Source organism: Pseudochaenichthys georgianus, chromosome 7 (assembly GCF_902827115.2).
Source record: "Pseudochaenichthys georgianus chromosome 7, fPseGeo1.2, whole genome shotgun sequence".
NCBI classification, from domain to species: domain Eukaryota; kingdom Metazoa; phylum Chordata; class Actinopteri; order Perciformes; family Channichthyidae; genus Pseudochaenichthys; species Pseudochaenichthys georgianus.
The window spans coordinates 43913664-43940572 of record NC_047509.1 but is presented as its reverse complement, the minus strand read 5'-3'; the positions used below and the strand labels follow the sequence as shown (position 1 = coordinate 43940572).

The 26909-nt window shown below is 45.0% G+C and overlaps 2 protein-coding genes across 2 annotated transcripts; one reads left to right on the top strand and one right to left on the bottom strand.

Moving 5' to 3' along the window:
* Positions 1-19904: 19904 nt before the first annotated feature.
* Positions 19905-26526, top strand: LOC117449810 (uncharacterized). Its single transcript, XM_034087703.2, has 2 exons — positions 19905-19959; positions 22842-26526. Exon 2 carries the CDS (start codon positions 22846-22848, stop codon positions 24292-24294), a length of 1449 nt encoding a protein of 482 aa, XP_033943594.1. The 5' UTR covers positions 19905-19959; positions 22842-22845; the 3' UTR covers positions 24295-26526.
* Positions 26527-26610: 84 nt separating this feature from the next.
* On the bottom strand, positions 26611-26881 carry LOC117449595 (phosphatidylinositol N-acetylglucosaminyltransferase subunit Y). The gene has a single exon (XM_034087359.2). It carries the CDS (start codon positions 26879-26881, stop codon positions 26669-26671), a length of 213 nt encoding a protein of 70 aa, XP_033943250.1. The 3' UTR covers positions 26611-26668.
* Positions 26882-26909: the final 28 nt, after the last annotated feature.

Genomic DNA, 26909 nt, shown 5'->3' with positions numbered 1-26909 from the left:
AACTAGTTATTGTAACGGATTACATTTTAAACTAACCCTCCCAACCCTGATTAATCTCCAATATCTGAAATAACAATAAAAGCTATCACAATATAACTCCAGTTCTGACTACAAAGTGAACCTGTTTCCACACCCACGCGTCACTTTCCCTAGCCCTGCACACATTCTCCCTGCACATTTTCAACTGTGCATGCCTCTTGGTTATGTTTCACCTACTTTTGTCAAGTGGCCAACACTAGTCCACATCTGATGTGACCTTTTTTGTTTGACTCCCAGGCCACAGCAACAATAGCGGCAACATTTGGATGAATTTATGACTCTCATTGACCATGTGGGGTCTCCCTGGTTACATAGGCACTTCACTCAAGAATTTACATTGTTTTAATGAGTTTTCCTCCCGGAAAAGAGCTTTTACACGGACCTGACGTCAGAGAAAACTTCCTCAATCAAAGACTGAGTGCGAGTTCAAGGAGTGTGTCAGGGAGTGATGCTGCTGCCGTCATTGTCTTGTCATCAGGGGTGTGTGCCCGCATGCATCGCTGAACATCAAGGAGTCATGACTTACTCTAATGATGGTTGAAAAGAGGATTATTTCACAGAACATAATTCTCTTGCATCCATGTGGTCTAAACATTAGAGTCTGAGTGATATTTGCAACTGATGCCAATTTCTTTATTAAATACACAAAATAATGTTTTACAAGGATCCCCTGAAATTGATTTAACCATTTCAGAGAGCAAAGGCTATCATTTTCCATGACAGGACATTTCACATTTGAAAATGAAACTTTGACTTCACGGCCAACACAATCAAGGAGATTTGGAATCATCTCAAAAATATAATGAAAGACCTACATTGCCATTGTCAATGTGTCTTTGTAGTTGTTATATTCTAAACCTAATGGCACGTTCTGTCTGGAGCGAGCTCAAAAGCACCATGTATGCCTTTGGAAAGCACAGCTCGTGGTTTGAGCTCTGCAAAGACGGAACGATATGATTCACCTTGCATCACAATACACAGAAATGGTGTGCAATGATAAAAGTACATTTGAAATAAATTAAATTGAGCCCACTTTCTTGGATTTAAGAAACAAACGTGTGCAGTATAATCCATGTCTCATTATCCACAAAAACGTTCACTACTTTGCAAACACATTCTGCAAAGCTTTACTATTTCAAACACTTCTAACCTGTTTTCCTGCTCAGTGTTTTTATAAAGTAAGGTCACGTTTAAAGTCTCTAGTACTTTATTTGAGTATGTAAACTGCTTAACCACTGATGTACCTGTATTTACTATTGCAATGACAAATATTAATACACAGTGTGTAGTACACAGTTTAATAACATTAAAGGGGACTTATCATGCAAAATGCACTTTTTTACGTCTTTTCTACATATGTGTCCCCGGTGTGTCAGGGAACTCACGCAGCGTCAGAAAAAAAACCCTCTCTCTTTTCCTCCGTACCCAAATCTATAAGAATGGGGGAACAACGGAGCTGATCCAGATTTGCGTCCGATATGACGTCATATCGGCAATGCAGACCCACAGCACTATCAGAAACGTTGCTATCAGAAACAATGCCCGACTGTTTTGGACGTAATATGGTCGGTGTTTATTAGCATCGTTAACACTCAGAGCTAACCTGTACTGGAGAGCATGTGTGTGAAGAAGCAGGAAACCCAAATCAGCACTTTTGAAACAGGAAGTGAAATAGAGGGATATGAGGCATGGCTAGTTTGGTATTTTTGGTATTTTGAGCAACACACTTCATAGACATGTTTTTTATATATATCTAAGACCTATTCTATTGCCTAAAAATAGCCACCACAAGTTGAAAGAATTAATTATATGTTTTGGTTTTGGTAAACTCTTCCTCTCTGAAGAACCAGAGGAACCTTACCGTGGTAGAGAGGTTTGTGTGCCCTGATGAACCTGTGAGCTGTGTTGTCTGGAACCTTGTGTTCCTGGTAGGGTCTCCCATGGCAAATTGGTCTCAGGCAAGGGGCCAGACTAAGATTGGTTCAAAAGACCTCATGAAAGACGACACAAGAAGTGAGGATACCCGGCCCGGAGGAAGCCCGGGGTCCCTTTCTGGAGCCAGGCCCAGAAGGAGGACTCGTCGGCGAGCGTCTGGTGGCCAGGCTTGCCACGGAGCCCGGCCGGGCCCAGCCCGAAAAGGCAACGTGGGCAACACCTCCGCTTCTCCGTCCCGCGGGCCCACCACCTACGGGAAACAACGATGGGGTCGGGTGCGCTGCCAGAAGGGTGGCAGTGAAAGCAGAGGGTCTCGACGGACCAGACCCGGGCGACAGAAGCTGGCTTTGGGGACGTGGAACTGGGGGGGAAGGAGCCGGAGCTTGTGCGGGAGGTGGAGCGGTACCAGTTGGATCTGGTTGGGCTCACCTCTACGCACAGCGTCGGTTCTGGAACCTTACTTCTGGATAGGGGTTGGACTCTATTCTTCTCCGGAGTTGCTCAAGGTGTGAGGCGCCGGGCGGGTGTGGGGATACTCACAAGTCCCCGGTTAGGTGCTTCGTTATTGGAGTTTACCCCAGTGGACGAGAGGGTCGCCTCCCTACGCCTGCGGGTTTTGGGTTATGGGGGGGAAAACTCTGACTGTTGTGTGTGCTTATGCACCCAACAGCAGCTCAGAGTATACGGCCTTCTTGGAGACCCTGGAAAGAGTTCTGTATGGGGCTCCTGAAGGGGACTCTTTAATCTTGCTGGGAGACTTCAACGCACATGTGGGCAATGATGGAGACACTTGGAGGGGCGTGATTGGGAGGAACGGCCCCCCTGATCTGAACCCGGAGTGGTGGTTTGTTACTGGACTTCTGTGCTAGTCATGGATTGGCCATAACAAACACCATGTTCGAACATAAGGATGCTCATAAGTGTACGTGGTACCAGAGCACCCTAGGCAGAAGGTCCATGATCGATTTCGTTATCGTATCATCGGACCTGAGGCCGTATGTTTTGGACACTCGGGTAAAGAGAGGGGCGGAGTTGTCAACTGATCACCATCTGGTGGTGAGTCGGGTCGAGTGGCGTGGGAAGCCTCTGGATAGACCTGGTAAGCCCAAACGTGTAGTTCGGGTGAACTGGGAACGTCTGAAGAAGGCCCAAGTTCAGGAGGCCTTCAACTCACACCTGCGGCGGAGCTTTTCTGGCATTCCTGTGGAGGTTGGGGACATTGAACCAGAGTGGTCGGTGTTCAAAGCCTCTATTGCCGAAGCCGCGGCGGGGAGCTGTGGCCTCAAGGTCCTAGGTGCCTCAAGGGGCGGTAACCCTCGAACCTCCTGGTGGACACCGGTAGTCAGGGAAGCCGTCCGACTGAAGAAGGATTTGTTATCCCGGGGGACTCCCGAGGCAGTTGCAAGGTACCGACAGGCCCGAAGGGCAGCAGCCTCATCCGTGGCCGAGGCAAAGCAGCGGGTGTGGGAGAAGTTCAGAGAAGACATGGAGAAAGACTTTCGGGCGGCACCAAAGTTGTTCTGGAAAACTGTCCGACACCTCAGGAGGGGGAAGCAGGGAACCATCCAAGCTGTGTACAGTAAGGATGGGACGTTGTGGACCTCAACTGATGGAGTGTTGGGGCGTTGGAAGGAACACTTTGAGGAACTCCTGAACCCGACAACTCCGCCCTCTATGTTAGAGGCAGAGCTGGAGTATGACGGGGGATCAACACCAATCTCCCGTGGGGAGGTCACTGAGGTCGTCAAACAACTCCACAGTGGCAAAGCCCCGGGGGTGGATGAGATCCACCCGGAAATGCTGAAGGCTCTGGGTGTTGAGGGACTGTCGTGGTTGACACGTCTCATCAACATTGCGTGGAAGTCGGAAACAGTACCGAAGGAGTGGCAGACCGGGGTGGTGGTTCCCCTTTTCAAAAAGGGGGATCAGAGGGTGTGTGCCAATTACAGAGGCCTCACACTACTCAGCCTCCCCGGGAAAGTTTATTCTAAGGTACTCGAAAGGAGGGTCAGGCCGATTGTCGAACCTCAGATTGAGGAGGAACAATGCGGATTCCGTCCTGGTCGTGGAACGACGGATCAGCTTTTTACTCTCGCAAGGATCCTGGAGGGGGCCTGGGAGTACGCTTATCCGGTCTACATGTGTTTTGTAGACTTGGGGAAGGCGTATGACCGAGTTCCCAGGGAGTTACTGTGGGAGGTGCTGCGGGAGTATAGGGTGAGGGGGTCTCTAGTCAGGGCCATCCAATCTCTGTACTCCCAAAGCGAGAGCTGTGTCCGGGTCCTCGGCAGTAAGTCGGACCCATTTCCGGTGAGGGTTGGCCTCCGCCAGGGCTGCGCTTTGTCACCAATCCTGTTTGTAATATACATGGATCGGATTTTGAGGCGTAGTCGTGGGGGAGGGGGTCTGCAGTTCGGTGGACTAAGGATTGCACCACTGCTTTTTGCAGATGATGTGGTTCTAATGGCTTCATCGGTCTGCGACCTTCAGCACTCACTGGATCGGTTCGCAACCGAGTGTGAAGCGGCTGAGATGAGGATCAGCACCTCCAAATCTGAGGCCATGGTTCTCAGCAGGAAACCGATGGACTGTCCACTCCAAGTAGGGAATGAGTCCTTACCCCAAGTGAAGGAGTTCAAGTATCTCGGGGTCTTGTTCTCGAGTGAGGGAACAATGGAGCGTGAGATGGGCCGGAGAATCGGAGCAGCGGGAGCGGTACTGCAGTCGCTTTACCGCACCGTTGTGACGAAAAGGGAGCTGAGCCAGAAGGCAAAGCTCTCTGTCTACCGGGCCATTTTCGTTCCTACCCTCACCTATGGTCATGAAGGATGGGTCATGACCGAAAGAACGAGATCGCGGATACAAGCGGCCGAGATGGGTTTTCTCCGCCGGGTGGCTGGTGTCTCCCTTAGGGATAAGGTGAGAAGTTCAGTCATAAGGGAGGGACTCGGAGTTGAGCCGCTCCTCCTTCGCGTCGAAAGGAGCCAGTTGAGGTGGTTCGGGCACCTAGTTAGGATGCCACCTGGGCGCCTCCTTAGGGAGGTGTTCCAGGGACGTCCAGCTGGGAAGAAACCAAGGGGTAGCCCTAGGATCAGGTGGAGGGATTATATCTCTTCGCTGGCCTGGGAACACCTTGGGATCCCCCAGTCAGAGCTGGTTGATGTCGCCAGGGAAAAGAAAGTTTGGGGCTCTCTGCTGGAACTGCTACCCCCGCGACCCGACCTCGGATAATCGGGAGAAGATGGATGGATGGATGGATGGTTTTGGTAAACTGACACCTTAAAGGGAAAACATTGTTGAATAGATTAATAATATCAATTACATTTAATCTAATAAGACTCACAGCATGTGACTGTGTTTTATTACACAGTTCCTCCAGTTTACATGATCTCCAAGCACTCATCATACACATTATGTTATTCTTCTCATAATTTTTCTCTGAGGAAGAACAGTTATTTGGGATGCAACCATGTTTCATATCAACTGATAGACTGTGTTAGTAAATGTAGCGAGAGCTGATGGCCATGTGATGACACAAAGACTGTTCACACCAAGACCCTTAATCTGCTGAAATGGATTTCTACAAATAAAAAATTAGACTTCATTCCCTGCAGTCAAAGGGTGGATCTAATTAATACATTGTATTGTAAAGTATAATTGTAGTTTTAGAAAAGCAAATGGCAGAGCTTAACATCTTTAAAGCTCCAGCGTGAACTGACATACTGCGCAGTCCACACATTTCGATCATTGTTATGTATGCCGCTCCTCCTTCCATTCCCACGGGGAAAAAAGATCATGACGGCATCAGCAGAGAATACAGAGTATGACATTAGTCCAAGCAACTCTAAGAAATATAGGTAACTTCTACCTATCCATGTGAAGAGGATGTGATAGCAAATTGATTTGTTGAAATGTATCTGCATTAACAGATAGCATACAATAAGTAACACATTCTTAATTTATTTAAAGCGTAGTTCTTGATGGTTTTCCTTCCAAAATATTGTATACAGTTTGCAGGTGTGAATGAGCCATCAAAGTGTACCATGAAATGAAAGCATAAACTGCTAATCCTCATCTTATATCAGCCCCTGCACCTGTTCATCAGGAAATGGTCAGGTGTTGTTTACAAACCAGCGTAACAAGATCCCCAGTTATTGGTGGGGCACTTCAGAGACATTGACCTATGCTTGCTTCCCGTAACACTGTGAAGGACTACAGTGGCCACGGCCTGTTTAGATGACACCCACTGAACACAGCGACCTCTGACCTCAGTTGAGGTCCTAAACCCGCCGTCCTCATTACCTCATGCTGCCATAATGTAAAGCATGTTATTCATGGCCTGCAGAGGCAACGAGCTATGTGAAAACAAGGCTTTAAATACTACTTATATGCAATATATATATACTGCTTCATAATTATTATTATTATTATTAATGGCTGCTGTCCCTTAGCTAGACAATTCAATTTCACTTCTGTAATAAATCTGTAAATAACTGTGCAATGTATACTTCCACATGTAATACTGTCTGCTATCTCATAACTGTAACTGGTACTGGATGTGTATTTCTCGCATTGTAACTTGTGTACATCTACATTTATCTTTAATATATGTATGCAATATTTGGCTCTTTAATTGCTTTAACAATGTACATTTCCCCTCTGTGAGACGAGTAAAGCTATTCTGATTCTGAAATCAACACCAAAATATGGACCCATCATCACAGATGATACCAAATACAGGAAGAATATTTTCTAACATTTATCCTTACGTTCACTGCCACTGTGCTAAGTGAAGCTGTAAGGGAAGCTGACATTTCCATTCACAGCTATGGCCAGGTGCTAAATCAGGTGCATCCGTAAGGCAAGCTGGTCCCCGGGACTTAAGAATAGTCACAGAAGAGAAAATAAGGAGAGGAGGGCTTCTATTTCAGACCGGCTGTGACTTTTATAGAGGGTGACGGCATGTCCTGAGAGGGTGACCGAGAGATAAATAACATTGCACAGATGCTCATCTCAAGCCAAGATAATGTAGAGGAAACCTCCTGCAAAAGTTATTTTGAAACGTATATAGTGCTATACTATGGAAATGAAAACATATACAATTAAAAACCAAAAAAAACATAGCTGATAATCTATGGAAAAAAATGAACTGAATATTGCAGATTTTTTTTAATGTAATGCTCTTTTTTGATTTGTATTTTCTATTATTATTATTATTATTATTATTATTATTGGGGCTAAAACACAGAGCATGTTTTTATTTTACCCAGTGCATGCTGATATAAGGCTGCACATGTAAATATCTACATGTTTACAATTACGTGTGTATGTCCGATATAAAGAGGGGTATGTAATACATAATATGTTATACATGTTCTTGTTTCTTTGTTGTAATTTACCTATACTATTTGCAAAAGTATGAGTTTATATTCCGAACAAAGTGCATCTGTTCATGAAATAATAATATGTCACACAATACATGTTGCAATAAAAGGTTTGTTATGGAGAGGATATGATAAAAAGGGAAAACCAAGTTGTAAAAGCTTAAAGCTGCACGGCATAATAGTTTTCTGCTTGAGGAAACGTCGGGTTACATAGTGTAACCCTTGTATATTAGCACAGGCGGAGCCCTCTACTGGACTCTATGGGTACTCTCTTACCCCGCAAGCATTCTCCCACTGAGACTTCTATAGATGTAGCCGGCCCTGGGCGGGCCTACCTGAATGCGCGCGCATCACACCGTATAAAAGGAGGCCTCGCCTCCTGACTATCATCCTACACTTCTCTTCAGCGAGCGGAATAGGACTGACAGTGCCCCGAGTAGAGGGCTCCGCCTGTGCTAATATAACAAGGGTTACACTACGTAACCCGACGTTATATCTCTCACAGGCTCCGCCCTCTACTGGACTCTATGGGTACAGTGGGTGGAGCCGCGATGTATACGCGCACTGTCGTCCAACAATATTCCACCCTATTGCCCCTGACCGGCTATTATGGTCAGCAGCTGCTGCCCCACCTTCTCCTTTAACCCGGTTGTAACCGAGGAGAAATCTGGGCTGTGGCTGACAGAGCACACCCTGCTGCGCTTACCTCGCAAAAAGTGTGCTCAAAAAACAGTGCCGGGGGACCCCCCCACTCTGGATGGGGAGAGCCCCCTCGGCCCCGAAAGGGCTAACTACACGCCTGCCTCCCTGAATCCCTAAGGATAACAGGGAGAGCGCCAGAGCCCCTGCCCCACACTCAAACACTGACCCCGTGTCGAGTGTGTGGACTAAAGTGTGGAGGGCTCCCCCCCTCCTGCTCTCGGCAGGAGGAGAGCAGCCCTCCAGCCCTGTAAGGGCCCAGTGCGCCACCCCCGCCCCTCCCGGGACCCTCCGAAGGCCCGAGAACAGCGAAGGCGCATTACGTCCGGGGGGGGGGGTCAGATGCCAACTGACCCACAATCCCCCTCCCCCCTACCAGTCCTGTGTTGCCCCCGCAAGTACAGACGAGGAGAAAGAGCCCGACATGTCCAAGAGATAAAACCTTACGGCCCGTCCACACAGCGGCGTGCGCTGACGCTTGCCGGCGGGCGTGTCTGAAACTCGACCAACAACCAATCACATGAATCTCCCACCATTGGAGGAGACGACCTACCGCGCCGGCAGTGGACCACTCTGAACCGTCTGCGAACTGGGGTCGGTCGCTTTAAAACCTCGATGAAGACGTGGGGCTTGGCGGACAGTGCGGCATGCGAGTGCGGTGACCCTGAGCAGACCGCTGTCCATATAATCACCATCTGCCCCTTATATAGACCACCCTCGGAAGCCAGCCTCTTCAACCTAGGACCAGAGATGCGGGCATGGATACACGACACCGAGTTGGACATCTAACGTTATACGAAAGAAGAAGATGAATCTCCCGCCTCTGACACACAAGCAGCGGTTTGATTGGCTAGAGCTTGTACTGGCATATGATTCGATTGGCTGACGCCTCACCGAGGCGTCAAAAGTTGAACATTGCTCAACTTTTGCAGCGAGCCACGCCAGCTATGCTCCACGTCGCTTCCCACGATGCATTTCGGCTAAAAGTGACGTCACCCCATTCAAAGTGAATGGGGAAGCGTCAACGCACGCCGCTGTGTGGACGGGCCGTTATGAAGGGGCCTGGCGTCGACCAAGACGCCGCTGTGCATATATCCACACTCCACACTCACACCGTTGAATAAGGCTGTTGACGCAGCCACAGCCCGTGTGGAGTGTGCACGAACCCCCGTGGGGCAGGCTCTCCCTGCCTGTCCGTAGGCATGTGCAATGCACTCGCAGAGCCAGCCTGCCAGGCGTTTCTTGGACAGAGCTTTCCCGATCACCCCGCCCCCGAAGTAGGGCTGCATGATTTTGGGAAAAAATCTAATTGCGATTTTTCTGACAAATATTGCGATTGCGATTCGAATTGCGATATTTATTTTTAAGCGACCCAATGGAAGTTTATTGTAAAAGGCGGCCATAACTCCGGCTAGGAAGGTCGTATCAACATACTCCTGTCTCTAGCACCCCCGCAGCCCGAGCTACGAGTGAAAGAACTAAACTTACATGAAACTTCCGTTGGGTTGCTTTAAAGTCAAGCTTCAGTTAAAGAGTCACCCTGTAATAGATGTAAAACATGTGATGGATGTGCATTACTAACCTGACTCAGATGGTTTGTTTCACCAAACTATCTAGGAAAGCTCCACTGGAAGCCATTTGGAAAGGGCAGGCACTTTCAAAAGCACTTGGCAGGTGATTGGATCAATCTGTCTATCACCTTCTATCATGGGCCACTTCTGATTGATTAGCAATGGCTGGTACATGTGGAGCACAGCACTTCTGATTGGTGTGGATGACTGACACACAAGAAAAAAAAAAAAAAGTTAAAAAAGTTTAAAAAAAAGTTTGCGCTGAGGGTGCACAACAGACACAGCCTGTTTCTGCACCAGAGCCTGAATCTCTGCTGAGAGGAAACTCATCCCCTCTCGAGAGGATAGCTTCACCTCTCGCATGCCCATAAAAGGGGGTGGGACGCTGCAGAACTGGAGTGAATAGCCCCGTTTCAGCGTCCTGTCCATCCACCCTGATAGTACACATTTACCTCTCGCATGCCCATAAAAAGAGGTGAGTGTGGGACACCCATAAGACAGTGGTCCATGTGATACAGTGTATAGACATGTGGTACAGTGGTTTCCATTCCCCAGAACATTGTGTTAATGGACTGTGGGGCAGCAGCTATGAAGCTGTGATACTCTCTGGTGACCCGTTCCACCGCAAAAACTCCGCGCGAAGGGAAGATTTGCCCCTGGAGGGTTGACACAGAAAGGGCCGATTATTTACTGAGGACCCTGAACGCACCGCCGCGCGCTCTTGTGTGAGCGCGCGCTCCACCCTAATGCTGTTCTCACCACTACGGTAAACAGCATTAATCGGAGTCTTTATAGGCGTAGTGTGTTTTACTAAGGTCCCTGAACGCACCGCCACGCGCTCTTGTGTGAGTGCGGACTCCGCCATAATGCAGCCTTTACCACTACGGGTAAACTGCATTGGAGTCTTTGCTCTAGGCGTAGTGTGTTCTCTGACAGCAATACGCCGGCCATAATGTCCCTGTACCCGCATAGTGCTCTCCTTTAGATAGCACTCCCTGCGGTTCATCCCTCTCTGCGCACGCCCCTTAGCCACCTCCTTTACAGGAGCTACAGCTGGGGCAGCGAATGGGGAATTTGTACGGTTAACATTGTGTGTAGGCCTAAGTGTAGCCTTTGTGGAAATAAAATACACTTAGATTTGGATACAGATCAACCTCATTCTTATTAGAAAACGTAGTGATCTGTGCATTATACAGGGAGGAGGCGGGATTCGCCCCCTCGTCCCGGGCGGAGAGATGTTCTCCCCCCGCCAGCCAGATCCGTAAAGACGGAAAACCCGTCCCCGTGAGTGCCGGCACGCTGGTTCCACGGGGTGGGCCGAAGAGGTGGAGGGCGCCTCTCCCTTCGTCTCACCTCTCTACTGAGATCTTTGAACGCACCGTGGCCCGCCCTCGGGGGAGGGGGGCCGCGCACGCCGTCACAATGCCGTCTCTTTGAACCGGACTTTATGGGGGAAAGTGGAATTGTGGAGAGAAATGACTCTTACTCTGGGATAAATGCAATAGTCTTCACTGAATGCATTTTTCCCACACACACACACACACACACACACACACACACACACACACACACACACACACACACACACACACACACACACACACACACACACACACACACACACACACACACACACACACACACACACACACACACACACACACACACACACACACACACACACACACACACACACACACACACACCTCCCTCCAGAACTAGAGTTTACAAACGTAAACCACCGTTCTCCTGCGGGGGTTCCTGAACGCACCGCGGCCACTCTCACGAGGGCCGCGCGCCCACGTATTAACGCTGTATTTCCCATTGCAACGGTGAAATGCATTAATCGGAGCCATTATACTAGGCAAGGTGTGTTTTCTGACAACAGCACGCCGGCAATAGCATCTCTTGAACCCGCACAGTGCTTTGACAGCACTCGGTTTATTCCACTCACGTGCACACGCCCACCTGCTGGCTCCCTATACTGGGGTTTACAGCAGGGGCGGGGAGTGTAGGACAGTGTTTCTTCCTCTGGGAATGGGCAAGAAGCAGACGCTGCGACTAATCCTCATCCCGTGAGCAAAGAGCCCTTCCGTAAACACGGGGGCTCCCAGGAGATCAACACGATCCTCTTTGGAAAGTGCCACGCGGCGTGATATCCCAGGGACATCACACGGCGGGCAGCGGTGGTGGCCTGTGATGAAGTAGGGGCGACCCTATATCACGTGAAGCCACCGAGCACCGGTCCCTGGGGGAACCGGGCCTGGGGCAAGGCCCGTGGACCAAGCTACTTATTCGGCCTTGCGGCCCAATAATCGCTCTGACCTGGTGAGGCGGGGGTATCTCTCGCAATAAGTGAGTAGCCCACACACCCGCCGCCACGATCATCATCCAGGGATAGTACAGCCCTGGGCGGTGGACTTCCATGGACGCCAGACCCGGAAGGAATGGCGAACGTGAATGGCACCGCCTCGGCCATATCCTGGTCCCCCAACCACTCGAAGCAAGGTGGTGGGGATCGGCGCCCGCTATTTCAGCCAGGGCACGAAGGACAGGCCCGGGTCTCTAGCAGTGGCGACCCCCTGGAGGTATGATAACTCTTTCTTCTTCTTTCAAACGTCTGCAGTCCCTCGTGGAATCACTTCCGCTGCTGAAGAGAAAAGGATGATAGTCAGGAGGCGAGGCCTCATTTTATACGGTGTGATGCGCGCGCATTCAGGTAGGCCCGCCCAGGGCCGGCTACGTCTATAGAAGTCTCAGTGGGAGAATGCTTGCGGGGTAAGAGAGTACCCATAGAGTCCAGTAGAGGGTGGAGCCTGTGAGAGATATAACAGAACCTTACAATGTTTGCGTGATAATGTGAGCAATAATTGCATACTTAGACATTTAACACAGTTGGCAAGATTAGCATTAAAGTTCAATCATGTATGATACCTCTCAGTAACACGTTTCATAATAACCTTTGTATTTGTTAATATAAAATTGATGATTAGTGCAGCTTTGAATATAGTGGGTAATAACTCTTGGAACATAGTCAGCATGAAGTACCTTGCTTTTCAAAATGCTATTGCTGATTGCACTGAAAAACTGAAACGTTTACTTTAATTAAATGTATTATGTCAACAGATTTCAAGAAGACGACAGCCTTCACGTGGCCTCCTCTGTGAGCAGCAAGAAATGGTGCAAGACCAACTTGCGAAATTAATGTCGCCAACCAAACGTCGAGCTGGTAGGCCTAGGTACGGCGGACGGGCAGTCATCCCGACCGTCGATAACCGAGGCCTGACAGTGCTTCAACTCAATGTCGAGGGCCTAACCACCGCCAAACTCGAGGTTGTGCGTCACCTGGCTGATTCTAACGGAGCAGCGGCTGTGCTCCTGCAAGGAGACACACTACACATCCGATAACTTCCTTAAGATCCCTGGGTTCCATCTCGCTGGGTCCATCCACAGCAAGAAACACGGTGTGGCAACCTTCGTCAGGACTGAAATAAGCTGGTCAACCAGTAGCCAATCTCCACCAGGCTATAACATCGAGTGGCTGGTTACTAAAATCCAGGGAACATCAGTCATCAACGTATACAAGCCCCCACCATCAGAGCTGTCTGCGACGTCACTCCCATCAGTAACTGCACCCGCCATCTATGCAGGGGACTTCAACTGTCAGCACACAAACAACTCTTTATTGGGTTCTTTTATTTGGGGTTAAGTACATTGTCAGAATAAGTGAGAAATGAATTTAACTTCTGTTAGACAGCCATATGCCATACATGTTTGCACACATTCACAGTAAATATTTATTCAGTATGATAGCTGTCTAACAGAAGTTAAATCCATGTCTCACTTATTCTGACAATGTACTTAACCCCAAATAAAAGAACCCAATAAAGAGTTGTTAAATAATAGTGATGTCACGTTGTATTAACAATAACTCATCTCTCTCGGTTTTTCTTTTTGAGCTTTGCTAAAAGCCACTGTGTCAACTGTCCATCTTGAGCTGCCGTCCGCACTTCCGGACCATCTCGCACATGCGCAGTACCGATCGGGCAGGGGGACGGATCGGGTAGTGACAGATGGCGCCATAGGAGGAGACGACCTACCACGCCGGCAATGGACCACACTAAACCGTCTACGAACTGGGGTCGGTCGCTTCAAAACATCAATGAAGAAGTGGGGCCTGGCAGACAGTGCTACATGCGAGTGCGGTGACCCTGAACAGACTGCCGAACATATAATAACCACCTGCCCTTTATATAGTCCACCCTCGGAAGCCAGCCTCTTCGACGTAGGACCATAGATGCGGGCATGGCTACACGACACCGAGTTGGACCTCTGACGTTACACGGAAGAAGAAGAAGAAGAAGAAGAAGAAGAAGAAGAAGAAGAAGAAGAAGAAGAAGAAGAAGAAGAAGAAGAAGAAGAAGAAGAAGAAGAAGAAGAGATTTCACATAACTGTATTAGGTTTGTTGAAAGCAATGATATTAGTTTGAACCTAATATTATTTGTTTAAACTTAAAAGAGACCTATAATGCAAAATGCACTTTTTGATGTCTTTTAAATGTGTCCCAGGTGTGTCAGGAGACTCACAAAGTGTCAGAAAATAAAACCCTCTCTTTTTTTCTCCGTACCCACATCTCTAAAAATGGGGGAACAACGGAGCTGAGCCAGATTTGCGTCCGATATGACGTAATATCGGAAATGTGGGCTGGCTTTACGCCCACGGTCCTATCAGAAACGTTGCTATCAGAAACAATGCCTGACTGTTTTGGATGTAATATGGTCTGTGTTTACATTAGCAAGTATCGCTAACACTCAGAGCTAACCTCTGGAGAGAGTGTGTGTAAAAAAGCAGGAAATATAAAAAGTAGAACTCACCTTGTGGTGAACCCGCGAGAGAGAAAAAGCATTTCAGCTCCATACTGTTTCAGCAATAATCCTTGATGTGGTTTGGAACATGATATGGCGTTTCATCACGGCAGTATCTGTCGGGACAATTCTCCTGCATGAGCAGTCATAAGCTCCGCCCCCTCCTTTTCTTTTTTTCAATTATTCTTTTTTTTAGGCAAGGCAAGTTTATTTATATAGCACTTTTCAACACAAGGCAATTCAAAGTACTTTACAAAAAATGTAAGAAATGGCATTTAAAATCAGTCATTAAAAAGAAAAGCTAATAAAATAAACATTACAAGAAAAAATACATGGATACAAGTTACAGTGAGTTACTAAGATATGAATAGTTCAATTAAAAGCAGCGGCAAAAAAAAAGTCTTCAGCCTGGATTTAAAAGTAGTCAGAGTTGCAGCGGACCTGCAGGTTTCTGGGAGTTTGTTCCAGATGTTTGGAGCATAATAACTGCACGCTGCTTCTCCATGTTTAGTTCTGACTCTGGGGACAGAAAGCTGACCAGTCCCTGAAGACCTGAGAGATCTGGATGGTTCATAGTTTAGCAGGAGGTCAGAAATGTATTTTGGGCCTAAACCATTCAGTGCTTTATAAACCAGCAGCAGTAATTAGGTTTTAAAGCTTTATATTTTGAGCAAAACACTTCATAGACATGTTTTTTATATTTTTTTATATATCTGAGACCTATGCTATTGCCTAAAAATAGCATGATAGATGACCTTTAATAGTATTGCTTTCAACTAACCAAATACAGGACATCTGTTGACACAATAGATTTAATTCAAGTCACCGTTTAATTTTTTCAGTGCAGTTGGAAAAAAAGGTTAGATGTGGTGTTCAGCAACTCACCAATCCCACCCAAAATAAAAGGAATGTATTCAAAAAGGAAATTTGTTTAGCATGATCACAGTTCACACAGCAGCTCTCACAACATATTTAGGAATGCTTTGATTTGACAATGAGCAGTAAAGCCCGAGCTCAGTGTGAGTGACGGGGTTAATGGTGCGGGTTGAAAGGTCGACTTTAACAGTGAGTGAGCTCATGTGCATGACTCTCTTTCCCGGAACTGCAGAAGGTCTTCCCTCCTCTTAAGGCCCTGCACCACCACGTCACTGCACCTCCACCGGACCCTCTGCCTGGGATGATGGCTTCCATCAGGTGTCAGGGAAAGAAATAATTTAAATGACATTTGAACCGTCTGACCCACAGCCAGTTATTCAGCCATTAGCTTAAAATGATCAACCATCTTCCTTGGATCATTGTCCTTAGTCTGCTCTCTAAATAGGGATGATCAAATAACAACCTAATGCGGGAACAATGAAAGGAAATAAGATATTCAAAACGTTGTGTGTCTGTGTTTGCATTGTTAAGTTAACCTTTATTAACTCTGCCCTAAAAGTAACAAACTCCTTAGAAATCTGAGCAGTATTCCAGAGATAAATCCTTTTGGAAAATAAAATGATGTTTGAACATGCATGTTGTTTAGTAAGTTTGGGAAGGTGCTGTTACGATTGTGTAGAGAATATTGTTTTGACCCGTCTGTCGCCACATTGGACTTTCCCATCAGCCTCTGCTGTACACGGTGTTTAATGCTAATCAAATGTAGGCTTACATGCCTACCACTGTGTGCTTCATAACATCTAACAACGTCTAACATGAGATAAGTATTATAACTCACTCTTTCTCAGCTTGACTTGTTCTGGTATGACCAGTGGCATATGGTAGCTGATGTCTCATTGTATCATTTGTTTAAAAAAAAGTTGTACTTAGTTATATAGGAATTACAGGACAAGTGCAGACAAATACAGTGTCACGAATACACACAAGAGAGTAAAGAGTATTTACAACTGTGTCAGTTTATTAACATATTCATATTCCCTATGCCACCTGTAATTGTCATTATAGCTCACTTCAGCCAAAACAAGTTCCATAATCTCCCTTTGAAGTCAAACTCACTAATAACCATTAGCTACTGCATCAACTTCAGACAACACATGATTGTAATGAATGTTTTCACATTGTGAAACACACACCCTTGTTCCCCCACCCTGTCATAGATCGTCACGTTGCTGCATGTGATTACCGTGGAAAGAAAACACAGCATAAATTAAAATGTAATACCCCCAACACCAGTTATCTAGGAACAGATGATGCAGAGGGTTTATTTAAATCACTGCTCGAACATGTTAATGAGGCGGCAGTGGTCCAGTCTAGGGACTTGGCTTGGGAACCGAAGGGGGCCCTTGAGCAAGGCTCCAAACCCCCAACTGTTCCCTGGCACCGGACAAACTGGCAGCCTGTATGCTCTGACATCTCTTTAGAAAAATGCATGTGATATGTACAGTATCTATTTATGTATTTGTGTTCAGACACGTGTATAGGTCCTGTCCTGTGCATGTGTGTGTATTATTGTGTTTAATAACTGAGTGAATTGGGATAAATAAAGGGTCTTCTTCTTAATGCTTTTGGGAGATGATGTTATTAACTGCATGCCCTTTATCTTAGTGTTGTATTTGTTGTCTCTATCTTCACTTGCTGTAACAATATAACTTCCCCCCTACGTGGGACAAATTAAGGAATTCTGATTCGTGAATATACCGGTACGTCCACGCGGCAGCGTCGCGTTGAAGCTTGCCGGCGGGCGTGTCTGGGGCGTGACCAACAACCAATCACATTAATCTCCCGCCCTGGACACACAAGCACGCGGTTTGATTGGCTAGCGTCGAAGCTTGAAAAGTTGAACTTTTCTCAACTTTTGAAGCGAGCAACGGAGGCAAAGCGACGTAACCACAATGCAGTTCGGCAAAGCCTGACGTCACCCCATTCAAAGTGAATGGGAAGCGTCTCCGTTGAAGCACGCGACGCTGCCGAGTGGACGTACCGTAACTAGGGGTGTAATGGTATCCGTATTCGTCACGGTTCGGTGCATGCAGTCACACGACGAATACGCCTTTTTTTTACGAATGGGAAAAAAGTCTGTCATTCAGGGCAGTATCCATTACACTATATATAATCCAGGGGAAGGTATTGCGCATAAAAGCTGCTTGTCAGCCACCCTAAACAACAAATGAAGAAGAAGAAAACATAACAAAACGAACAAAATACAAGAAGAAGAAAAGTTAGTAGTTACATAAGTTGTTTGACATCAGCCATTATAGATAATCTGGCCATCTGAGTGTGTGTGGTACTGTTTGTGGTTTGTTTTTAACTGTGTAATAAAGTTAATTATTGAAAATGTTAGATTTCCTTATTTTTGAAACTTACACTACTGTTCAAAATAAATAAAAAACAAACCTTGAATTATGCATTTGGGACTTCTTTTTTATTTTTCTTGTTGTAACGAACTCGTACCGAACCGTGACCCCCAAACCGAGGTACGTACCAAACCGTGAATTCTGTGAACGCTCGTGAGCACCGTGTTATGCATGCCCACTGCACCTTGCTGGAGCGCACACAGCGTAAAGCAAAAACGTGCAGACATTTCAATGATTTGTACGGCAAAGTTAGGTTTGGAAACGATATAAATTCCTTTTTGGCGGGCGTGCATAACACGGCATAACACCGGAGCCTCGCTGTCGGGAAACTTTGGCGCTGTTCCGAGTTTGTTCTAATCCGTCATTGTTAAAAAAAATCCGTCATAGACGGAAAATATTCGGTTAACGTGACCTCTGGGGCAGCTATCATATTTTCCATATTTCTAGAGAATATGTTGTATGTGGCAAGGTTTCAATAAAGGATTATGTTTGCTTTTTGTTTATTGTTCCTATTGACATGTATTGAAATGTAAATGTCTGAATTGGTTGAAGGCTTACATTGACCTTAAAATGATAAAGATATAATATAACTGTTAAAGCATTGATGAGGAAAGATAGTATGAGCCACTTCTCATACTGGTATAAGGCAATAGGAATCTATATCTTTTTACTTGCTTGCTTTAGCAATACCAGGCCAGTAAAAATAAGGGAACATACAAGATTCAACATCCATTGAATAAAGATAAAGATAAAGTTTGTCCTGAGAGTATGCTGGAGGACAGACAATTCAATAATTCACTCATTCAGTCATTGGGATTGTGCCCAGCATCATTCACAACAATCTGTGTATTAAATTGTAAAATATCATGTTAAATAAAAGTTATAATAAGTATACATCTGAGAATAAAAACAAGCTTAACTGATGTACTTGTTTAGTAGATATCTGGCCCTTCAATTGTAGCTTTTGACTGGGGAATTCTGAGTTGATTGGTTAATCTATAATTGAATCCCTTTATTTAACAGATTTTGTTGTTCATAATTTAGCATAATTATTTTTATTATGATTTATAATACAGGCACCTAGCAAGAGAAATATACATTTAGTTATAATAAAAAGTGTACTGTCCTAAACAAACCAGTAAACCTTAAATAAACAAAAATATAACGTTTTATTTGTAGATACTGTACTGTGTTTTCCCCCTTACCTTATAAGGCTTATCTTAAGGCAGAGTGCAGTATGTTCTTGTTTAGGGCATTTTATTGTACTGTATGGTGAATGCATATATAGCCTTTACATCACCCAGTCTGTCTGGCACCTGGACAAGTTTGATTTTCTTATCCATCAACGTAGCCTACCTGTTTCTCCCTTTGAGTAATTTTGCTGTTTGTGTGAACAAATATTCATAAAGTACTTATTTATAGAATCCTAAGTTGTAAACTTCTTAATAGAGCGACAAAGTATAACTGTGTAAAGTATAAGTATAACTGTGGTTTCATGCTTGACCTTCAGCGAGATAAGCAAAATAAGGCAGACATGGATCATTCTCAGAGCATCTTTCACAGTTTAGCCACACTCACAGGTTTTGACCTTTTGAGACTGATTTACATTATGTCAGGTAAATTGCGACATCTAGTGGTTTTGATGTGAACAGTTTATTACACATGGACTGTGTAAAGATCATTAAAGATTCATTTTGCGATTTTTAACCAGACACGAACACGCTCACATTTAGACTACATTACCAACAATTTGTTTATGGGTAATGTTCTTAATGTTCATTGATATCGTATTTTAATAAACAAGTATGTAACAAGGAGTATTAGCCTACGGCAAGTGGACATTGCTGATATGTTGCATTTGAGGCATATGGTTTAAAACTGAGAGGAAATTTGAACCCTGGTCGTATAAGGTTAAAAACATTTGTGAATCTAATTAATTAAATCCTTTTCTTGGAAGTTTGTTTCGCGTATCTTCTGAAATACACTATTTAGATTTGAACACTCCTTCAAATGTGTACCCGACACACTTATTTCTACGAGTTATTTGTATTCTGTCTGGTTGTACACGGATTTAACAAGAACATGTGAATGCAACACATTCTCGAGGGAGCGGTGGCGGTCTCTTTGAAGTTTAATTTAACGGCTGGAGTTGAGGCATAGAAGCCGCCTTCTGAGGTAGGCAAACGATTAAGTTATTTAAAAACTTATATGCATGACATTACGATATTTTATATTAGAAGTTATACGTCGGTCAATATTACTAATTTGTGTGAAATGAATTTGAACCGCGAACATATACGGTGGAATTGGAAAGGACAGAAAGGCAGGTTGTTAGGCTGCTCATTGTGTAGCCATTGTGTTTACGAAATTGTGACAATTTGCTTTTAGTTCCTGCTTGATTTAACTAGACTAGATGTGAATAGACTAATGTTAATCCATGTCATTCTCCCAAGAAGTATAACTATCAACGTGATACTGTTAGGCAGGGGCAGGGACGGACTGGCCATTGGGAATACCGGGAGTGTTCCCGGTGGGCCGGTACCGAAGTGGGCCGGTCGGACAATTCACTAGCACCTGAGTTATGATCGGTCATAATTAAGATGTTTACAGTGAGATGTACTCACATACTTTTGGCAATACTCGTGCAGCCCAACAAATGAACCGATATTTCCACACAATTTAAAGGTTGGATATTTGTAAAATAAAAAAATGGTGTGTACATTAATAAGTAACCACTAAGCTGCAGCACACTCCTTGGCAAAGCATCAAACACCACTGCATATTCTTTTGGTGTATCCGGTAAATCAAATGTAGAGAGGAATTCATTAAATGTTAGTAATTGCCCATCAACAAGTTGTCTAACTAATACAATATCATGTTCAACCCATCTTTCATAATATAGAGATTTTATTTTATATTGAATATTACTGTTGTTCCAAATGTAATAATTGGTCGGTGAAAAACTGGAAATGAGTTTCCAGGCCAGCAGGTCTTTCTTATGAAAGTGTGATAATGTTATAGGCAACTTGTCTATATTATAATCACATTGAAGTAGAAATGTAACTCTGCCTATTAAGCCTACCTTGTTTCATGCTGGAGAGTAATTACCTTCACGTCAGAGATGGAAGAAGTACTCAGATCTTGTAATTGAGTATTAGAAGTATCAGAGTGTAGGAATACTCTTTTTCAAGTAAAAGTCCTGCAATCAAAATATTACTCAAGTGTAGAAGTACAAAGTAGCAAAACATTGAAATACTCTTCAAAGTACCTCCAAAGGGTACTAAAGTATAGAGTACTTGAATACATCCACTTATTGACATTACACCACTGCTTTACGTATACAGTTTGCGGTAATATCATATCATAAATATCTGTAATTAACTTTTACCAAGTAAAGTATAGCACATCTCTTAAGAAACCTAATACGAGCTAAATCAGTTAACTTTACAAATTGACCATCAACCGATATGTGAGCCCGTTTTGTGTCCCATAAGCTTCATTGCAGCTTCTATCCAGAAGCATGTGTTCCAGCAGGCCGAGGTTTCTGTTGCATGTATGAGGTGGTCCAAGTCTACTATATCTGCCCACTCAGATACTGTCACTGTCGACATGACGCATCAGAGCTCAGTAAACCAAATGTTTCTAAACAAGACATTGGAGATAGCGTTATTGTTAACCGGGGTAGACATGTTTCTTTGGGCTCCCCTCATTTTAGAACAAAACAGCATAACAATTAGACAGAGTTTAAGAAACACATATACATTCATATTACATATTACATTTGATTATGTCAATGTTTGTCGCTTAAGTCTTTTCAGTCGTACTGCTGGGTTTAGAATATGAATGGTACTTGTCACAAAGGACTTCTTAAATAATGTTTAATCCACAGAGTGAACAGGCACATGCATTATTTGTTCTCCGGGGAATACACTATACTGTCCTGTCCTGTTATTCATGTACAGAGTAGTCACTTGCTTGACTTAGTAGATGCACTTTACATCCATCACGTCCGTCTCCCAGGGCCAGATGTTACATCTTCATCGTGAACACATAGTTATGTTAAAAACATGATAGGGAAGAAATGACTCAGAATCTTAATCAGTCAAAGTCAACTATATTGTCAATCTGAAAATATGTTTGTACACACAGAAAGATGGAAATAGTGTTTCCCACAATGAGCGAAGCTCCAGGAAGCTGTTCAGTAAAAACACATGGAAGCAGATCTGTTTGTAATCCAGGACACACGTCACAGATTGATATATACAGCCTTTCTTTGACACCTCGAATGGAAGCATGACACACACTTCCACACAGCGCAGTGTGTGTCACTGAATGCTTTGATATGTCACCATGTGTCACTTTGGAGGGTCGCGTAAAACAGCACTCTCACCACATCATCATCATTATCATCATCATTTCAGATGACTGCTGTTCACTGGAGAATAACACATGCACCCCCGATGGAAAGGTAGTTTGGGAAAACCCAATGACAGAACACTCAGACTAATGAATACATCAATAAATCCGCTGATCATTTCATTAATTCATGGAACTTTAGTCTATCAAACATTGAAAAGTATTTTTCAGCAAGACCGATTGAACTTGGTTGTTTTCAGTTTAAAAGCACGTGGACATAGAAACAGAATAGAGATAAACAATATTCACATTGGAGAATCTAGAGTTTTGCTTCGATAACTCAAAATAAAATAATATCAAAATACTTGCTACTAATCTTATTCCCATGTCTGTTTCTGAAAGAAAGCTGGAAATAAAGTCAAACACTGCACAGATGTAATGTCTGCCTTTTCTTCATTTGAGTTATTGTTTTTGTACATGATGCAAATAGGATCTTGCAAAAGAATATTCTTTTAATTGACTTTTTAAATAAATAAAACATTTTATGATCACATTCTTTGCAACTTGTCCCTCTTCTGCACACCTGTCTCATGGAGTATTAGCAAAGTGTTTTTTCTGCTGTGTTTATATACATACAGCAGTGTCAGACTAATATACACCTGCTGACTGTAACTCTGCACCTTCCTCTTTCTGTTGAGCAGAGCCATGGGCGACTGGGAGGAGACGCACTTCTACGAGGCGTGGAACTGGACTCCTGGAATAGGAAAAAGAAAAAAGAATCCTAAAAAGGACAAGAAATGTCCAAAACGTCAAAACGACCGTACAATAAAAGCTGATGAGAATATCCCAAAAAAAAAGAAAAAGAAACATTCGAAATTTAAAGAAGCAATGGGCGTGAGGAAAGAGAAGAAAAAAGATAAAAATAAAGTAGCCTTGGAACCTGGGGACCGTTTTATACTTCCACGGGGCAGCAGTGCAACGTCACATGTTGAACACACTGAAACATCAGATCCAGCCGGTGGTGAGAAGCTCAAGTCTGACTGCAGTAAGAAAAGCAAAAGAAAAAAGAATGTGGCATTTGACTTAACACCTGGCAACATCGCAGTGAAACGTCCTAAATGGTTCTCTCCATCTGAGCAGAGGCCCACAAAGAGCATCCTCGCAGAGCCTGAAGCTGTGAGAGACAGTGGGAGCTGTGCGCAGGCGTACGAGTCCCAATGTGAGGACGTGCACAGCCAGGACCTGTTTATCACCCAGAAGACTTTCAGAACACCGCCCTCTGAGTCTTCCAGCGGCGAAACCAGTGACAAAGCTCCTATGACTAGTCCTCATAGGCTGACACCTCGAGACGAGCTGCACACATGTCTGCCCTGGGTAGGCCAGCAGTGTGCAGGGTCATACAAACGAGTACATGTCCAGCAACAGCCCAGAAAGACCAACACAGTGCAGGTGTGTTTCACACCAGAAGTGGAGGGAGACGCGCTGAAGAAAGCAGGTCAGAACACCAAGAAGGGAAAGTCCTCTATTCAAGCACAGGTGCATTTACACCTTACTGATGAGAACAAAGTGCCACACCCTTCGCGTGTAAAGCCTGCTGTGGTGAAGAAACCCCTGGAGGAGACAACTGGTTTAGAGAAAACATGGAAACCTGCCAGCCAGCAGTCTGCACCATGTCCATCAGAACCACCGGTGCCTCGCCACAGGTCCATGGAAACCACTTCAACACAGACAGAAAACTTCTTCACACTTGAACTGTGCTCTTACCTCAAGTTCTACGAAGGCACTGCAGTGGCTGCTCATCGTGACCAATTGAAAGCGTTGGACCTGAGCCTGCCGCAGAGGGCCCGGAAAGACCTCGGGATGCGTCCGTCACCGCTCGGAGGGGTCAGAGGCGACGACCACACAGAGCCCTGTGGTGGTTCAGACAGGACAGAGGCAGAGCTCTCTGGACAGCAGTGGTCTGCAGACGTGACCACCTCCAGCGAGGACGAGCCCCCCGGGCGCTCCGGCAGGCTGGACCTGACCCAGGTGACACCACAGGAACCACCCTGCTCCATGCATCCACCACACACCCTGCATCTTATACCAACTTGTACTGTTCATAATGCTGCCACTGAATTCACCTTTTTACCCTTTTGTAAACATAGGGTTTGACGAAGAGAAAATACTATTTTGATGCTTCTTGAAATTACACTACCTTTTGACGAGCTAAGCAATATTTCATCACTGCTCTGACAATCAAAGAATAGTGCCGTGTGCACCCAGTCTGACCCGGCAACACAAAGGTGGAGTCACCAGTGAGAGCTGGAGCTACCATCGTATAGTTTGCATCACTTGCTTCTTCGTTAACCTGCAGTAGGTAACCATGTGAACACAAACACTTACTCAAAAAGACAATGACTTGCATTTAAAATACAAACATACGTTTCTGAAGTGAACTTGTACACAACCACATGAGCAGTATGTGTTTTGTGTGGAAATGATACACACACCAGATGAGTGACACAAGCGTCAGTAACGCTTAGGTCTTTCTGACGAAGTGATATCTGCACAGAACTCTGAAAGCACTTTTGTCAATCTGTCATTCCAAAATATAAAACTCTAAAGAAAGTATATCATATGGTGTGTTCAAAGGTGCCTGTGAGACGATGTGGGACACCCGGCGGAGAGCATGGACTCCTCGTTCCCTCGTCTCTCAAACTGCTATTCCTTCCTATTGATGGACATGGATCGACGTTGTCTCTATGATAAGCAGACGCCTCGCGGTAAGGCTCGTGTGTGCCACTGTGTGATAACAACGTGACTTGTGTGTCTCCAGGTGAGGGCCGTCCAGATGAGACTCAATGAGTCTTTCTTCTTCAAGACCAAAGGAGAGGGAGGGTCCCCCCGCCCGGAGTCTCCACTGATGAAGCTGGCTCAGGGCAGAGAGCTGAAAGGCAGGAAGAGACACTGACCCACCATGGGTACTGTGAGGAGCGCTTTGACGTCTGGACAGTGTGCAAGAGGCTCGCGTTAGAGAAAAGCCATGTATAGTTTTACAGTTCACTAGAACAACACTTCATCTAGAGGTGTAGCACGTGTGGTTACATGTCATAACACAAAGAAGGTTCAGGTCATCCTGTTGGATGGAAGCATGGAACACACAAAGTAGTCCTCTTGAACAATAAGAGAAAAGCTCGGCCTAAAATGAACTAATGGAGAAAAATGACAAACTATGTGTTCTTTCGTATGCGTTTGAATGTTCAAGTTAGACTTCCCTATGCCGGTGTAGAGGCTTTCAGTGCAGAGGTCGTGTGTTCTCACAAAGGACGTTTGGAAAGTTGCAGGAATTGCGACATCAAGTCGTGCTTTGTTCATCGCCAGTTACAAGCATGTCTTTTATCACCGTGTATTATATGTACACCATGTAACGTATACAGTCTCCTTGTTGTGTGTTTTATATTACACAGTGATGCTTCAATACTAAGTGGTGTACTCTTCTTTATTAATGTCCCCTCAAGCCATTTGTTACATGACACACATACATCACTGTTCTAACCATCTCTGCTCGTACATCTTGAGCTGCATCGAGGTGCAGAAGGAAACAGGACTTGGAACCTCACGCTGTTCCACACACATTCAGGATGGACCGCTCCGTCGTGCTCAACACTTCAGCACGGCGTGTGTTGAAGCTGCTGTGACTAACGAGCACGGTGTCTTTAAAGCCAGCAGGGACCACTACTCAACAGAAACACATGCCAGTTATTACTCACAGCCGCTCTTCACCATTAACTGCCCTTATCCCTGTTACCCGCAGAGGTCGGAAGTAACTAAGTACAGTACTTAAGTACAATTTTGAGATACTTGTACTTTACTTGATCATTTCAATGTTTTGCTACTTTGTTCTTCTACCCCACTAAAGTCCAGAGGTAACTGGTGTACTTTTACTCCACTATGTGTATTAATACCTTTAGTTACTTCACAGATGTGGATGACTGATGTGAAATCTAATCAAGTGTTGAATCAGACTTTAGTTCCACCTGGAGTAAATCCTCCAGCTACCCTGCAGTCTACAAAGTACTTCAGACTAGCTGCACCTTCACCAGCTTTGAGAACACTTTCATGATCAATCATTATAAAAATATCATATATATTATCCTGAAATGGACCAATCTGCACAACGACTACTTTTACTGTCTTTCACTATATTCTGATGATAATACTTTTCTATTTTTACTTGAGGAACATTTTGAATGCAGAACTTTTACTGTGACAGAGTATTCCTACACTCTGGTACTTCTACTTCAGTAGAGGATCTGAGTACTTTCCCCACCTCTGGATCCCCAACTTAATATGTATTAAAGCAGTATTTCATTTTATATGTGGATAAAGCAACCTTTCAGTTTTTAAACTATGAAAGCTGTGCATGTACTGAATCGATTTGATGTCAAACTTCTTTATTAACCAAGAAACAAACGAGGTGCAGAAACGTAAGATGACAGCAGGTGATTTATTGGTACCGACGTGTTTTCAGGTCGAACAGAACATGCTAGTTATGTCTGAAGAGCTTGATCCCGATCCAGCTCCAGAGGTGGAAGAAGACGTAGACGGGGATGGTGACGGGCAGCAGCAGGCTGTAGAAGCACACACTGCTGCTGCTGGTGCAGCCCTGAGGGAAGTTCTCATCCACTGCAGCCGAGTAGAAGAGGCCGAAGAGAGACACGATGGGCACCAGCCCCACCAGCACGGACAGGGAGAACATGCGCACAGACGTCTGGGCCGCTACAGAG

Coding starts and splice junctions, on each gene's coding strand:
- LOC117449810 (XM_034087703.2), top strand. CDS start 22,846: ATGGGCGACTGGGAGGAGACGCACTTCTACGAGGCGTGGAACTGGACT.
- LOC117449595 (XM_034087359.2), bottom strand. CDS start 26,881: ATGTTCTCCCTGTCCGTGCTGGTGGGGCTGGTGCCCATCGTGTCTCTC.